The 18,506-nt window shown below is 34.1% G+C and overlaps 1 protein-coding gene across 1 annotated transcript in view; it reads right to left on the reverse strand.

Annotated features, from left to right (window-relative positions):
- Positions 1-1,010: 1,010 nt before the first annotated feature.
- The window catches only part of GABRA4 (gamma-aminobutyric acid type A receptor subunit alpha4), a 76,675-nt gene continuing 59,179 nt past the window's right edge, over positions 1,011-18,506 (reverse strand). Inside the window, exon 9 of the mRNA XM_012441119.2 lies at positions 1,011-11,609. Coding sequence (XP_012296542.1) covers positions 11,079-11,609 — 531 coding nt within the window. The 3' untranslated portion in view covers positions 1,011-11,078. The remainder of the gene's footprint in view (positions 11,610-18,506) is intronic.

Raw genomic sequence — 18,506 nt, forward strand, 5'->3', positions numbered from 1 at the left:
TCAGAAATGTGTGTGTGTGTGTATGAGTATACGGTAATATACATATATGTGTGTATATATATTGTGTTTATATAAACACACACATAAATTTATGTACATACACAAACATATATAACACACGCTACTACACAATAAACAAAAAGAGCTGTATATTTTAAACACTACATTTTAAATATAGTTTTTCTTACTAGAGTATAAAGTCATATTTAAGTGATCAAATACCATAAATATGGAAGGGAATTAACCCAAATAATATGTCATACAATAAGTGAACAAGGGAAGAATTCTGTGTATGTGTTTTATTAGTCTGTGTTCATATAGAAATATGTATGTGTGTGGTGAACATTCTCCCTCTCGGGAACATTCTCTTCTAAAGAAGTTTCTTCAAGAAAGAGGTGTTTTGGAATATTACTTTTAGGATGTTTCATAGTACATTACAAGATGTAAAAAAAAAAATTTATAAAAGACAGTTATAGTATTTAAAGTGTTTTATTTCATCAAAATGACTGTTAATCTGAGATAAATATTAAAATGCATAAACTCACATGTTTATATTAGGTGTTAATCCCATTCAGTTTCTCAGACATTTACTTTGGTCTTCCAAGTTAGAATTAAGTCATAGATTGATTGCTATACTTTATTAATTTTCACTCTCTTCTTTGAGTTGAATCTTTAAAAAATACACACACATACATACATTTGGACACCATTAGTGAACCAAAACCACATGGTGAAAAGTTTTTATTATGCCACATCAGCTATTACAGATCCTATACCATTTCTTGATCCATATAACCTACAAAGAATTTTTCCAACCATTGAAACTTGGCAAAATTGCAATCTTGATGGTGGTATTGGTCATGAAGAGAATTAGATGTTAAGTAAAAACTAGGAACATTCATGATAGCAGCAGGGATTCCAAAGTGAACCATCAAGTCAGACACAATACTGTGACCAATTTAAAGGAAGGATATTTATAGACAGAAATAACAATACACAAAACCAAAAAATATTCCAAAGATATTTATGTTTATTGTTTTAAATTTAAATAGAAAAAATACATTAGAGGGATATAATGTTTTGTATTTTAGCAATTCCAGAGTTTAGCTCCAACACATTTATCTTAAAATATAAGTATCTGTGATTAAATTTTATAGAAATTTAAATCCTCACTATTTTAAAGACTCATTTTCCAGTGAGAAATTGAGACCTGAATAATTCTACAATGCTATGCTCTAGTATAAATTTTGTTTTAAGAAGCAAAGGAATCGTGTAACCATGAGTAATAAGTTAAGCTTTGAAAAGCAAGGGACATTTACTTAAAGAGACAGTGTTTAAAAATCATTTCCTGATGAATTACTTTAAAATAGTAAACCAATATTCGATAATGTTCCTTTTTTTTAAATAAATTTGCAAAAACAAAATCGTAATGACTATGTGCTCCTCACTATAACATACCATGTTACTACTCCTACATAGAATAAAGTTGCCAATTTCAGGGAGTCAAATGTGATTACTAAAACCTCGAGAAATATGTTCTTGAGGAAATAATTTTCCCATAAAATCCAAACACCTGTATCTCCTACAAAACCTTGAACTCTTATAAATATCATACTTCACATTTACTATTCTAATTGAGCAAGAATATTAAAGCTCAGATGATAACAAATTTAGTTTTTATAATATGATAAAATATGCATTTTTTAACTTCTATAATAAGGAGTATTTTCAATTGCACAGCTAAACAAACAATTTTAAAATTATTCAGGAGAAGACAGAAGGGAATGAACTTTATTTATACAACACTTCAGCTGAAAAATCAAAGAAAACCTTTATTTCTCCTTGATTTTTCAACATTTTCAGAATCAAAGTAATTATCAGGGGATTTTCTTCATTAAGGGTAAATCAGTGGAAAAATTAACCTTCTATTTCATACTATAGCCATTCAAAGTCTTATCACATACATATAGCTGCGCATGAAAAATGGATTTTCATTCAATTTACAATGAAGCTCCCTTAAAAATCACGTAACCTTACCTTATCAATCAACCATAATTTTTCTGCCTCTTGAAAATGAAAGCTCTGATTTACTGGATACTTGAACTAGGAGACAATATATATAATCAGTAAAATGACAAGCCAACATGCTGCACTGTATTAGCAACATCTGTAAAGACAAAATACAGACTCCAATTCACAAATATAAAAGGCTGAGAAAAAATATGTCAACCAAAGGTTAACTGAAATGCTATACATTTTCTGTTGTCAGAGCTTCTTTGACTTTCCCCAAAGGAATCTGTTTTTTATGGATTTCAAGTAATAATATGTGTAGATACCCATGGAAATCTAGTTTGCATATTAATTTGCCTTTAGAAATAATATTATGCAATTGGTAATATCTTATATTGCCAACAACATAGTTTTGTGCATGTATTTGCCGGACTCTTTTAATGCATACTGTAGAAAAAAAATTAAAATGGGACATAGTTGAGAAAATATAAAACAAACGAGTTCAGCAAAATACTGTATTAAAGAGATGATATATATGTATTAATACATGGAAAAAATCCTAATTGCATTTCACATTATGATATTCATATATGAGCTACAAAAATCAAGGAAAAAATTCCTATCAAATTGCGTAAATCCACATTATCTCCATATTTTATATTATATTTTGCTGACACTGTTTATTTATTTTCCCTGATCACACACACATACACCAAAATCCCAATGTAATACAGGCAGATATTTCCAAAGTAGGTTATACCTTATAGCAACTAGATTTACATGGGATAAGTAAATGTAATGAAAAGTTTGTTTTACTGAAAGCTGGATGAAATGTATATAGTAGGAAAATTAAAGAAGACTATAATTAATTTTAAATTTTAGTGTTAATATAGAACATATTTATCCTTACTACTTGTTTAATGTGACCAACTCTGTCATAGCTTGAGGTGTCTGGTGACATTTCAAATATATATGTGTAATTCTTTTTCCCAGGTTAGTATTTTCAACTAAATTAATGGTTTGGTGATAAAATAATACTATTGAATATTGTAAATTTCTTTTGCATAGTTCCATTTTTCCATTTTGAAGTGGAGATGTTTGTTTCTAGTAAAAGGAAAGGATACCATTTTATTCAAAATTTCTTTTATATTACACATGGGTATTCCTTTTATTTTTTAACAGAAGTAATTAGTGGTAGAGAAAAGCTATTAAGACACTATAGGCATTTAAAAATTTTCCATTAAATGTAGCATTATCTAAATGTAGCATTATCTAAAAAGAACTTATAATTGTTTATACATATAATAGGGAATAAATACTTCACTAATCTACTGATGAATTGAAGGACAAGAAACTATAAACAGTGTAATAATTTAGCATTAGGATAGAAATGCATGACTGAAATGTAAAGCCCAGGAAGGAAAAGAGAAACTAAAAAATGAAAGGGAAGCAATCTCACAGGTCAACTCTGGGATTCCCTGACAGAAGCTAAAGAAGCTTGCAGAAATACTAACAAGGACAACATAAAAAGAATTGATTGATTAATTGATTGAGATGTAGTCTTGTTCTGTCACCTGGCTGGAGTGCAGTGTTGCGATCTTGGCTCACTGCAGCCTCTGCCTCCCGGTTCAAGCGATTCCCCTGCCTCAGCCTCCCGAGTAGCTAGGACTACAGGCACACACCACTACGCCTGGCTAATTTTTGTATTTTAGTAGAGACAGGGTTTCACCATGTTCGCCAGAATGTTCTCGATCTGCAGACCTCGTGATCCGCCCACCTCGGCCTCCCAAAGTGCTGGGATTACAGGCGTGAGCCACTGCGCCCGGCCAATAATTTATATTTTATACAGGAGTTCTTTCTATCAGCTTTCTAGTCCTTCCCAATTTTCTGAGGTGCCATATGGCTGGCTTAATCCAGATTTAATCTAGCTTTAATGTTTGATTCCAGTGACATATGATATACAGAAGGTAAAAAACACATAGCTCTGGTTATTATATCAGTAAAAGATACTCTGGTCAATCCCTGGTCTATTGGAAGTGCAAATAACAAATGGTGACTCAGTTAAACATGGTGAAATAAAAATATTTATAATTAACTCCCCACCTATGAGAACCTCCAAAAATAACATAATGAAAAATTGAGAAAAAAAGATTAAAAACCATATCTGTAATTAACAAGTAATTCATGACAAACTATAGTCAATAGCTTTTAAATAGGTAGACGTTTGCACTAATAGGAGAAAGGAAATTGACTGGCATATATCTTGGGCAGGATGTAGATTTAAGTAAGTATCATTATCCTGAGATGTTTCAAACAAAGATGGATTGTTTGAAACCTCCGTAAGATGGAGTGTAAATAGGCAAGAGAAAAACAAAATCTGTCTTCATATAATTTCACTATATACTTTTGAATAGTCGAATGTAGGGGTAAAGATAAAAATTCTGATAGCCTATATTTAAGAGTTGTGAACCAGCCTGCTGAATAATACAGAATACTAAGTTTAACGTGGGGAAGGAGGAGGGACTAAGAGCAGTAATCACTAGCAATAACATAGAGCAAGTAAAACAGAGAGTTTTACACTGTGAACTACATTGGCCACTCAAATGTCAAAAATAGATTTAAAAATATGTTGCCTGGGCAGAAGAAAAAAACACATAAAACAGATTTGGGGAGGTGGGCTTGAAACCTGAAATTAAATAGCTTCTGTGGGCCGATCTGACTCACCCTCCCACCACTTCCCACACTATAGTTCAGTAAATAGCTGGCTCTGCTCAGTGATTAATAGAAAGAAACCAGCCCAAAAACTAGGCAAAGGAGATAAAAACTCAATGAAAAAGCAGATGAAGCTCATGCCAGAGAAAAACTTTTTCAGGAAATGGGGGAAGCGTTTACATAAATAGTTCCCTATAGTCTTAAAAAATATTACAGACATGATCTTATTAATAGAGAAAGTGAAAAGCTCAAATAAGATATTTCAATGAAACAATGGTAAAAATAGAGAAAGATGAGAAGTGAAATGGCAGTGATCAAGAAAGCAATGGAAAACAAAATAAACCATTATGAAGTTGAAAAATACATTAGAAGTTGCAAAATAGAATAATCACAACTAAAAACTCCTAGGGTTATGGTTGACAAAAGTTAACAAAAATTTTATAGATACCAAAGTGATTATAAATAATAATGTAAATAGTAGAATGACTTATAATCCTTTGGGTATATACCCAGTAATTGGATTGCTGGGTGAAATAGTATTTCTAGTTCTAGTTCTAGACCTTTGACTTGGAACTAACCCAAATGCCCATCAATGATAGACTGAATAAAGAAAATATGGCACATATATATCATGGAATACTATGCAGCCATAAAAACGATGAGTTCATGTCTTTCGAAGGGACATGGATGAAGCTGGAAACCATCATTCTCAGCAAACTAACACAAGAACAGAAAACCAAACACCACATGTTCTCACTCATAAGTGGGAGCTGAAGAATGAGAACATGTGGACACAGGAAGGGGAACATCACACACTGGGGCCTGTTGGGGGGTGGGAGGCTTGGGGAGGGATAGCATTGAGAGAAATACCTAATATATATGATTGGTTGATGAGTGCAGCAAACCACCATGGTATGTGTATACCTATGTACATGCATGTTCTGCACATGTAACCCAGAACTTAAAATATATTAAACAAAGGAATACTATAAATAGTTATAGAGCAGGGGTCCCCAACTCCTTGATCACTGACGAGTACTTATCCATAGCCTGTTAGGAATTGAGTGGCACAACAGGAGGTGAATATTGTCCATTGAGCATTACTGCCTGAGCTCTGCCTCCCGTCAGATTAGTGGCGGCATTAGATTCTCATAGGAGTGCATGCGAGGTTGTCAGCTCCTTATGAGAGTCAACTAATGCCTGAGGATCTGAGATGGGACAGTTTCATCTGAAAACCATCCCCCCACACTCACTGGTTCTTCTTGCCAAAACAGTTGGGGACCACTGTATGGAGACAAAAGGGATTTGATACAATTGACATTTCTAAAAAAAAAATTTACTCAGACATAATTGCAGAAAATTTTCCTGAAATAAAGATTGAAACCTGGGATAAAAAGCACCGACTCTCTAAATCTTTCTTTAAAGAAACATCATCTAAATTTCAATAATTTCTTCAGTTTTACCCTCCTATTTTTATCTTACCTTGAGATAAAAGTCAATTTAATTTTTTTATTATTTAACGGCAGTGTATGTTATATTGGCTTCTACATTTGTAAAACTGTGTCTTTTAACCAAGCAATCTACTCTTCTATACAAACGTATCCAAATATCATAAAATATTTATAATTTCTGGGTGGTAGAATTTTGAGATTGTTTTTAAATTTCTACAATGTCTATCTTTAATAGTCATATATCATTTTTACAAATGACAATGACATCAATGTGGTTAAAAAAAGAAGGAATAGAAGACAAAGTTTAAGAGAGAAAAGAAAAATAAGTGATCTCAATTGTTCTACTACTCACTACCTCTAGATTTGTGACCCTCCAGTCATAGTTCACACAATAATGAGGTGATTTCTCTAAAACAGGAAAATAAGAATGTTAGTTTTCATCATATTATTCTTCAAGATTTTTAATAAATTGCCACTAGTCCTGATCAAATCCCATTCCTTAAGTAATTTACACAAAACTGTCCCTAATCCAGGCCCTTTGTGTCTTTCCAACATCAACAACTCTCACTTCCCTGCATTCACCCTTCCCTCCAAACACTCTGAACTAACAATTTCTAGTTAGAGTTCCCCTTGACTTTCCAAATCTTCATCTCTTCTGCCTCAGATAGTGATAAAATTATGCTTTTGTTTGTTTGTTTGTTTGTGGAAGTGGGAATGGAGGCTATAAGAACTCCAAATCATCCTATGGAATTTATCTTAAGATCATGTCTTTGAAGTCTTCTCTGCTATCACTCTTGTTCCTCTCCATCAACAACGTTAATAAATTATGGGCATCTTTTATCTATCTCTAGATCAGTGTTATGTGGAGTAATTTTGAAGCCTGAGGCAGAAGAAAATATTATTACTGCTGAACCTATCAATTTATTTAAAATTTGTATATTCTGTTCATCATAAATTTTTACATTAATTTTGATTGTTAAAAAATATTGACTTAGATATTATGTATCTTGACTATTGAAGTTTTGGTGTCCCCATATATATTTGTGCCTGAGATGAGTATCACCCTAGTTTTGGCACTGCTCAATTCTACTGAAGCATTTGTTACACCCTATCGTCTCGGCCAGACTCTGACTACCTGCAAGGAAAGGGGTTATTTTTAATTTTATTTTTGTATATCTAAAAATCAGCACAGTACCTAAACTGGGCAGGAGCCCATTTAGTGAATAAAAGCCCAGAAAATCCCAGAAAAGAGAACTAACAAATATTCTACAGTATTTAAAGAATACAATCTTCCCTGGGGAAGAATACACTTAATATAAATGGAGAGATGTTATATATATTTTTGAGGGTAAGGAAACCTTAGTTTGAAGCTAGCCATGAACTTAAAGTAATCTAGCAGTAGAACTAAATTTTTGTCCATAAACACTTATTTTTGGTGGAAAAGTATTCAGTGTTTTTATTACAAGAGTATGCTTGTATTTATTATGAGAATCAGAGAATATGAAAATTGAAAAGATCTTAGATATTACATAATCCACCTCCTCCCTGTTATAAATGAGGGATCTGTCCTAGAGAGGTTAAGTAACTTGTATAAAACCACAAGACAGTCAGAACCTGAAATTAAGTGACCCATCCCCATACCTGGTGCCTTCTACTGGAGATTATTCACAAATTTAGAAGAGGAGATCATTGAAAACAGGAAGGTGGAGAGTGGAGATTTTTTTCTAGGCCAGGAAGAATTGACCAGTTCATGGGTAAAATAAGCCACAAATAAATTGTTTATGCATTGTTTGATATGGGGTCACTGTTAAGACGAGATTATTGAAAAATGACTTTTCAAAGTTCATTCCAATCCTGTGATTTTATCTTTGTCATTTAACTTCTCTGTGACTCATTTCATCAAAAAAAGGGTGACACTACTCTCTACCTACTTTAATACAAGATTTGTGAGGTCCAATTTAAAATATACATTATTCAAAGTACTATGTATATGCACAAATGCAAGTCATTTTTAACTGTGGATTAATCATGTAAATATATTTTTCGACCTAGTCATGCCTGGAGGAAATTGAAATTATGTAGCAGTTAGTGGCCAACCTAGACTGCAGATACTAGGTACTGAATGAAACTACTCTGAATTTCACCTTTAAAAGAGATATATAAAGGTACCATTCTCAGCCAAAATTATTATCATTCACAGATAACCAGAACTTTGGGTGCCCCTAATTATTCTTGTGAGATTTTCTAATACTGGAACGTGACTGGCTCTTTACAAAAATGTTTGTACTTGATGTACCTCTGGGTTGTTGGGAAGATAGAAATGATGACCAAAATAAAAAGCACTGAATTAATTTGATGAAATTCAGTTAAGGAAAGTAAACAATATAATATTATTATTACCATTATTATTATTAACATTGTGCGCAAATGCAATAATTTATTTTTATAATAATGATTAGGATTTCTGGTTAATTTGTCCTTCAAATTAACAATTAAGAATCCTTGGTTAATTTTGTTCTTTCCTGTTCTTTGGCCAGCTGATTTATTTTTAATCCTTCATAGGTAAACGTAAAAAACAAAAAATTATGAGTTCACCTGGCTCTCTGGTCTACTAATATAAAATCATTTCTTTTCATCCCTTTAAACTCTGTAAGATTTGTAGAAGAATTTTTTTAAAGGAAGCAAATGAATTATTTCTTAAGATAAACCAATAGATTAGCAAAGAGTACAAAGAGTAAGTGTTCCTCACCAAAAAAAAAAAAACAAAAAACAAAAACAGTCTTTTCATCAGAATAGTGAACTATCCGTTTCTAGCATAGTTCCTGGAACACAGTATGCTCTGAACAACTATGTAGTGAATGAATTGTGTTTCCAGCCACATTTCCAAGCATTGTCCTTAAGGCCAGAAATCTATTCACATTCATGAAATAATTTATGATAAGCTTTTTTGTACAAGTACTCTTTATTAAATATATACATATATACAGATGTTACTGGGCCTAATTTTACTAGAATAAATTTTAAAATGGGGGATTTGGACTGGGTGATTTCTACAGTATCTTTCAGCCTTAAAATGTGTTGATTCTATGGAATACCTAGAGAGACAATCAAGAAAGAATTCTCAGATATGACTTACAATAAATATTTGGCATTTGCACAATTTTCAGGTCTCAAAAACAATCATTACAAGGTAATGCAGTAAATGAAAAATTGATGCCAATTAATTACTGCCACTTCCTTTCCAAAAAATAAAAGAGAGAGAGAGGTTTTGTCTGCAAGGTGGCCATTTCTATCAATATGTTCCCTAAAACACCTAGAACACATTCACTCATCCAATCCAAAGCAGATAGAGAGAAGCACAGAAGAAAATCTAGAGATAATATGACAAAAACCAGACCTGGATTAAGCTGCATAGACAGCTGCAAAATTTTCAATTAAGTTGTTAAGCCTACCTAATGAGAAAGAAGTCAGTACATGAACACCCTGACAAATTGCATAACAGAGTCAGTGGCATCCCATCCCATGGCTGTTTTTTTCTTTACTCCTTTCATTTGCCACTCTTTTAATTTTAAAACATTCACCTTAGTTCTATAGCCTTAACAAAACTCCCAAAAAACAAACATGAAAACTGCCCAGAATTACAGAACTATGGACACAAAAGCTCTTCAAAATTTAGCATTTCACTAGCTAATATATAGATCTATGCTGGGGAAAGCACCTGAAAAAGCCTGTGCTGAGTTCCTATATCTAATAATTCTGGGATTCTGATCAAACTCTACTCTGTGACTCTAATCAAATTTGAGACTGTTAATCTATTAAGTCTTAGAGTGCCCAGATTTTTACTTTCAAGTACACAATGCTTTTCACTTACAGAACAATCTGTACCACATTCTCATCTATTTTGAAAACCAATTGCTGAAGCTGTACTAACATGTACTTATGTCAAAGTGGCTATGTGAACAAATATACTTGTTATCCACTATCAGTATAGGTGGAAAAAATATTTTGAATATGTTGTCAGACTCTAAATAAATGCCCTTCACTAAAGAATGCAATGTCCTCTGCTAGTTTATGGTTCTTTGGCATGCATTGACTGCTCTACTTTTTAAGTAATATTGTAGGTAAAGGTGCAAGAGCTTTCCTAGAGAGACAGTTTCTAGCATAGTTCCTGGAACACAGTACGCTCTGAATAACTATGTAGTAAATGAATACATAACTGAATGAACTGCCATGAGAAAGAATTCATACAATGAGTTAAACTTTGGCTCAGAGCACAAAATTTCAAGTCAACTGTTAAGTACTGTTTGGCCAACATAAGAAAGGGAACGTATTTCCTCTGGTCTATGTCTTAGTTCTTGATGCAGCAGAGATTTTACTCTATTGATCAGTGTTTATGCTATTCCATTTCTTTTTGCCAATGTTTCATTTAACAGGAAAATTTCTTTTCTTAAAATTCCTAAGAAGATCACCAAAGGTCACTGCATATGACATCCAATAAACAATTCTGGTTAAGGGCATTGCCACTGGGAAATTTAGGGTGGCAGGTTGATATTCATAGGGTAGATTTTTTAAATGTCATAGCCTGTTTTCAAATATCAATGAAAAAATATGCACCTCATGTCTCTAATAGCTCTATTTCTCTTATCCCAACTTTCCAGGATGGAGTGTACTCTAGCTAATTGAATGCTGAATTATTTTAAAATCGTTTTTTCTGAAAGAAAAAAAACATAGTTCACTTTTTCACTGAGGGATCAATCAACGCTTCCAATAACTGGCTTATATCTTTAAATGGAAAAATTACATAGAGTTTTTCTTTTAATAAAGAATATTTGTTTATATTTAAAAACATTTAAAAAGACATTCTGCATTTTCGTCATCTTTTAGCAAACTTCTATAGCAACAAAATTACATTAGACTTTCTGATTTCTCCATAGTGTCCTTCGATAAATAAACAACCCAATAAACCATGTTAAATGCCCCAAATGTGACTGGAAAGAGAATACGGGCATATTTGTCTATTTTACTTGTGCCAGATCCAGAAGGTGGTGGAGCCGATGGAGGAGGAGTAGCTGACAACTTCCCAGAAGCCCCTATGGTATTAACTGTGGTCTTAATCCTCTGCAGTCTTGATCCAAACACATGACGAGTAGAAACAGATCCAATGGAAGCCTTTCGAAACATATATCCAGTTCGGCTAGAAGTAGGAGAAGTGGATGGAAGTGCTCTTGCCGCAGATATGGTTTCAGCTGCATTTGCACGGCTGAATGGGTTTGGACTGGAAGCTAAGTAAGACCGAGGTGTGCCTTTAGAAGATTCTTGAACAACTGTGGAAGATTTCCTCGAATGGTTTCCCACCTCAGTTCTGTTGCCAACGTCAGATTCGGAGTGAACCAAAGCATTTGTTCTTTTTCTCATGTTCAAATTGGCATTTGTATTCTGAAAAGGTATATGAAAAAGTATATTAGCTATGTAACTTTATGCAGATTTGTACAAATTTAAAAGGATTGAAATACTTAAAATTAGTCATTTCCATAAAATAAACCTTTATAATAATCTGTAGTCACCTTGATTTTAAAAAGCTTTAAAATACATAACTAAAAGATAATGTGCACACATTTGAAACTTTGAACCAAAGATCTATTTCAAAATATGGTGTATTCTTATAAATAATTGGACTCTAAATTACAGAAAGAAAGAGGACTAAGTTATTAGAACTACAAGCTGAGATTATACTTAATTTCATTTTAGAAGTTAACGATCATTGCTGTACAAGTTATTTGTTCAGTTTTATTGCAAATAATATCCTGTACATGTCAGATACATTTCAAAGTTTTCTATTTGTTTGTTTTATAAACAGGGAGAACTATTCCTAGTCATGTACAACAGAATACCAACAATAACAACTGTCCATATTTACATAACATTCCTTAATTTAAAAAATGAAACTGGCCGGGCACAGTGGCTCATGCCTATAATCCCAGCACTTTGGGAGGCCAAGGTGGGTGGATCGCCTGAGGTCAGGAGTTCGAGACCAGCCTGACCAACATGGAGAAACCTTGTCTCTACTAAAAATACAAAAATTAGCCGGACTTGGTGGTGCATGCCTGTTATCCCAGCTACTCGGGAACCTGAGGCAGGAGAATTGCTTGAACCTGGAAGACGGAGGTTGCAGTGAGTAGAGATGGCACCAATGTACTCCTGCCTGGGCAATAAGAGAAAAACTCTATCAACAACAACAACAACAACAACCACCACCACCCCACCCAGGTACAGTGGCTCATGCCTGTACTCCCAGCATTTTAAGAGGCCAAGGTGGAAGGATCCCCTGAGGTTAGGAGTTTGAGACCAGCCTGGCCAATGTGGTGAAACCCTGTCTCTACTAAAAATACAAAAATTAGCCGAGCATGGTGGTGCATGCCTGTAATCCCAGCTACTTGGGGAGCTGAGAAAGGAGAATCACTTGAAGCTGGGAGGCGGCAGTTGCAGTGAGCCGAGATCATGCCACCAGCCTGGGCAACAAGATTGAAACTTTATTTCAATTAAAAAAAAAAAAAATCCAAAAACTTTGATTTCCGAAAACTTTGAATTTACTTTCATAAAAGGGATAGGTAATTATACACATTATTATAAAATCTAACAATCCTGACACATTTTATTTTTTACCTCAATTAATAATGAAAATACAAAAAAAGTTAATTTTAAAAAAAGGTTGTATTAGACTTATGAACAGCATCAACAAATAGTTGCATAAATACCTGAATTCAAACTATTAACCAGTAAAGAGTGATTAAAATCGAAATACAATTCACTGATTTTCATCAAATAATTTTATTTGTAAAACAAGATTATATTTGAAGAAAGTTGTGCAGTAAATCACTAAAATTCTTAAAATATTGACAGACACAACAAATAACTACATACATAGTTAATTATAGATTTTCCACACTAATGAAGGATAGCAATTTCTCAGATGATCCCCCAAATAGTCATGTCTGACTCTTTAGAATATACTACGATATTTTTGCAGTAATTTGTCCTCTCTAACTATATTTATTCTAAGCTATATTGTGGTTAGATGATAATTACTTTCCATAACCATTTCATGAAGCAGATGATGAGTGAAAAGATGGAGAAATAGAGGAGAGAGAAAGAAGAGCAACTTATAAAAGGGTGATTGGAAGATGCCAGCCCCAAAGGACAATTCACAGATACTAATACATAAAGTGGATACATTATATACAATTAATTGAAATCTCACTTTAGACGTAAAGGTTTATTCTACAAATATAATCTTTCTTAGTACATTCATCTAGCATGTTCAAAGTTCAATTCATATCTCATAAATTATGATTTCAAGGTTGCTGAATAGAAAAGGAAAAACAGCCTCACAAAACAGAGCCAATGTAGACTCTGAGAGGTGTAGAAAGCATTCATGTCAGCTTGGAGTATTCCTTTTTTTTTTTTTCTTGAGATGGAGTCTCGCTCTGTCCCCAAGCTGGAGTGCAGTGGTGCGATCTCGGCTTACTGCAACCTCCACCTTCTGGGTTCAAGCAGTTTCCAAGCCTCAGCCTCCCACGTAGCTGGGATTACAGGCACTCGCCACCATGCCTGACTAATTTTTGTATTTTTATTAGAGATGGGGTTCCACCATGTTGGCCAGGATGGTCTCGATCTCCTGACCTTGTGATCCACCCGTCTCGGCCTCTTAAAATGCTGGGTATTACAAGCGTGAGCCACTGTACCTGGCCAGCTTGGAGTATTCTTCTAAGCAGGTTGCAGTTGAACTAATGAGAAACTGTAGCGTAACATGAGACACTAAATTTGGGTGGAAAACATTGAAATCAAAATTGACATCAATTTTTAAGCTGAAGAACCAATTCTTATCCTGCACTTTTTCTTTACATAGAACATTATAAACGTCATCTAATTACATCTCAGATTTTGAATCTCTTGTTACAGAAAAGGATAAAAATTAATTGATTATCATTGATCCTAACATGTTATACACATGGTGAATAATATAATAAAGAACAAGGTAGATCCTTAAAATTTAAAGAGCATATATGATCATTGGCAAGGAAACATACATACACACGATACAATAAAAAATACAACAAAAGTAAAATATATTCAAGAACCAAACTATGACCAAATACTGAATATCCCAAGAGGAGAAGAAAGAGTAAAAATGATAAATTTGACAAACAGGAAAGAAATACATTCTTTCAAATATCTGATAGTTGCATACTGTCTTTTTCTTTCACTCAGTTAGGTTGTCCATGATCTTTAAAAATCTGTATGTTTCATAACACTAAATTCTAAGGACTGGAGGCTTTCCCTTCCAGCCAAAATGAAGTGAACTGAATCTACTTTCCTGCCTAAAATGACCCCTAAAATGTGAAAAACGTGCAAAACAACTGTTGTTTGAAGAAACTGGCCATTAGACAACACAGAACCGTAAGCACTGAGAGGGAAGAAGCAAACTTGAGAGAGTTGCCATGCTGTGGTATAGGAAAGGAAAAACCAGAAAAAACTGGCAGACTTCCTGAACTGAAGAGATGGAGTTAAGAATCTTGGGAGACCAAGGTGGCAGAGTTCACAAGACAAAGTACCAGAGATAAGAATGCTAAACAGAGAACTCCAAAGATCTGAAGACAGTCCCCACTGAGTATTTTACTAAACAAAGATTGGTTTCTGAGTGTGAGGTAACAACCCAAGGCTGAACGGAACCATCCAAAATAATTAAAAGAAACAATAGCTGACATTCACCCAAAGCCAGGAATAGTGCGTGTTCCCACTTGCTGGACCAGAAAATATTAACATTCACGTAGCATTTTGTAGAGTACTAAGAAGTGCTTGTCTTCATAGTACAGAATAAATAGCCCCAGTCACTGCTCTGGTATTGTCTAATGAATTTTAAGAGCAAGAGTAGAAAGAATCAAACTGACTTCAAGTAGCTTTACTGTCCACCAAAACAAACTATTAAAACATTTAAGTTCTTTGGTTCTAGACCAGTATCCTTCTGAAATGTCCTAAAATCTTGTGACTTGTGTTCTATATAATAGACTTGCTTCAAAAATGACACCAATTCATTGTTTCTCTCCATATTCATGCCCTCCATATTCATGTTGCATACTAATGCCCAGGAGCTTACCCTCTCCTGATTCATCCAAAGTTGGAGTCTATTTTCCCATAAGCTGCCTAATGACTTTCTTTGTCCAATAGTATGTGGTAGAAATGATAGTTTGTCATTTCCAATTCTTAAACTCAAGAGTTGTTACTTACACTCTTTCTAGAAACACTGCCACCACCACCATAAGAACAGGTCAACCTGGGCTAGCCTGATGGAGGCTGAGAGATCATTTGGAGAATAGCCAGTTATCACAGTGAGACCATCCTAGAACACCCAACAATCAGCTGACACTAGATATGTGAGTGTTCTGATAAGAGAAAATGAGCTGCCCAAGGAAGTGTAATCAAGATCAATAGAATTCACAGTTGATCCATAGACTAGAGAGCATTTAAATATTTATTGTGTGTACCAGAAGTATCGTGGTCTTTTGTTATGCAATATAATTGTGGCAATAGGTAGTAGATACATGCGTTAGATCAAAGTCCTGATGGCAGGTGTTGCCAAAGTGCTTGTGAGGGGAAGTTCCTCAGACACTAGGATACTCAGTAGGTTGGTCTGCCCGAACTCATAGAGGACCTTTAGGGGGCACTGTTGCCTAATCCACACACGAGCTAAAGGACCAAGATATTTTGCTCTTCATAATCCCACTCTTAAAGAATTACAGTATTTAAAACTGAGAAAGATTTCAGTGATCAACTTACTCCATTACCTCATTTTCCAGTAGAGAAAAGTAAGAACAGAAGGCCACCAGTAGCTGGAAGTCATACAGTAAGTTACTTTGTATCTGTTCGGCCTAATTGTAGAGGTTCTCTACTCACAAATCGGGAAGAGGCTTTAAAGAATGTAACAATCTGCACCTATTTGAGTCAGTCAAGTATTTAAAATAGTCAGTATAATGTTAAGGAAAATTATATAAGACTTGGACATCAGAAAAAAATACAGCATGTCCTTTCAATGTCATAATAGGGTATTGTTTAACAAGCCTACTCAAGGATTATTAAGTCTCTAGAATATTTTAGTTGAGTTTGATTTTGCTATTTACTATTTGATTAGAACCCAAACACTGTTAACATATTCACTTGTGGATTCCTGTCTAGTACAAAACATCACCAAAGGTTATGGTTTTATTGCCTTGTAAGACATTAAACACTACTGTGTTTAGACTACAGCCTTATTTTACTTTTCCTTTTTAAAAATTGCCTTTAAAAAGCCATTCCTTAAAAAGCTTTTGAACCCACTTTACTGTCTAAGTGGTTCTCTCATTAATTAACAATTGAACAAATCTTGGGGGTCCTGTCCACTCATTATTTGTATGTCATGTTTTCGACAGTTTGAGAACTATATTCTGATGATATCTACTATTTGACACGTTATAAATATCAAAGAAATAAAAGCTTAGATTTGAAGAGTATGCATAGAGAAAGAAGAGCGCCTAAGCAAAAATAAAAAGAATCAGTCTAAAGTGATTAGAAAAAGGAACAATGTAAGAGATTTTTTGAGAATGGGGGGAGCAGTATAATACCCAAAAGATTACTGTCTGAAAACAAAAATCAAGTATTTTTATTCCAAGTTTAAAAGAAGTAATGAGCTAGAGTATAAAGACTGTCTTGGCTGGGCGTGGTGGCTCACGCCTGTAATCCCAGCACTTTGGGAGGCCTCAAGGTGGACAGATCATCTGCGGTCAGGAGTTCAAGACCAGTCTGACCAACATGGTGAAACCCTGTCTCTACCAAACATACACAATTAGCTGGGCATGGTGGTGTATGCCTGTAATCCCAGCTACTCAGGAGGCTGAGATAGGAGAATCGCTTGAACCCTGGAGGCAGAGGTTGGAGTGAGCTGAGATGGAGCCATTGTCCTCCAGCCTGGGCAACAAGAGTGAAACTCTGTCTCATATAAATAAATAAATAAATAAATAAATAAATAAATAAATAAATAAATAAAATAAAGACTGTCTTATCAATCATTGCAGATTAATGCACACAGTAGGCACCTACTTCATATTTGATAAATTGCATTAAAATGGATATCCTATAGAATGAAGATCCTTTTTCAAATTAGAAAGTGTCAAACATTTTTATCTGATCTCCAATTTATTATGTCTTTGTCCATGGAACATATCTTTAGAATATTGCAGGTAGTGCCTAAGGCATTTAAGTTATCTTGACTCAATCCCAAGTCCCACTGAGAATGCCTTAGAAGTTTTAATATTCTATATTTCATATTCTACATAAAGAAAAGAGGAATTTGACTGATTTGAGACTTAAATCATTGCTCTCTGCCAAGCAGTTAAATGACATTCAAGTTCTTTTTGTAGTTATGTCTCAAGTTCTACTCTGTTAAAAGTAGTCATTTTCCAGGATGACAAACCACAAAAGGAATAAGGTATCTTGTGGCCTATCTGGCACAAGATTCACTAAGAATAATCACACAGCCTTCACATTTTGGTGCAACTAATGAGTCAGAGTGATGTTGTGTTTCATACAGAGTGTAGGGATTTCAGTGATTCCATCATTATTTAGCTGATGCACAGTGGTTTCAAACAAGAAAAAGCACCTAAGCTTCATTTGAATTTAAAAAAATGATTTAGTTTGAAATTACTTTGTCATTAGTCACAATAGCCTGAAGCAAGAAAAGAGATGTGAGGTGGTAGATTCAAACATTACCAACAGATTAAAGCAGCAACAGGCAAACGGGAGCAGATCCAAGCAACTCGTCAATCATGACTGTGATCTGACACAATTTCTAAGTAATTTTTATCAACTACAAAAAAAAATGCATCTCAACTTATTACTCTAGCAGCAATGAGATAAAGTGACTAAGATTAGGTTTGCAGAATGCAACCAATTACATTCATATTGCTTGCTCGAGAAGCTAGTGAAGTTTAATAAAATGTAATTTAACCCTTATAAATTAAAAACTAACAAGACTAATAATGAATAGGTTTATCTTCCAGAATATCAATGAGTCACATACTAAAAAAAAAAAAAAGTCCAGTAATGTAAAGACATTTATTCAAGGCCACTTGAACAGGACTTCGTGGGTAAGCCACACATCTTATTTAATAGGGAAATAAACAAGCATGGTAGAACAGCTAAAACTAAACTGCAAGATAATTATTTACTGAGGACTATCAACAGCATTTTTAGAAAGTGCTACACGTAGAAATTTTTAACACTTCACCTCTAAATAATCATGCT

This window comes from Aotus nancymaae, unplaced genomic scaffold, assembly GCF_030222135.1.
Source record: "Aotus nancymaae isolate 86718 unplaced genomic scaffold, 86718_ANA_hifiasm-v0.15.2.pri h1tg000006l, whole genome shotgun sequence".
Lineage (NCBI taxonomy): Eukaryota > Metazoa > Chordata > Mammalia > Primates > Aotidae > Aotus > Aotus nancymaae.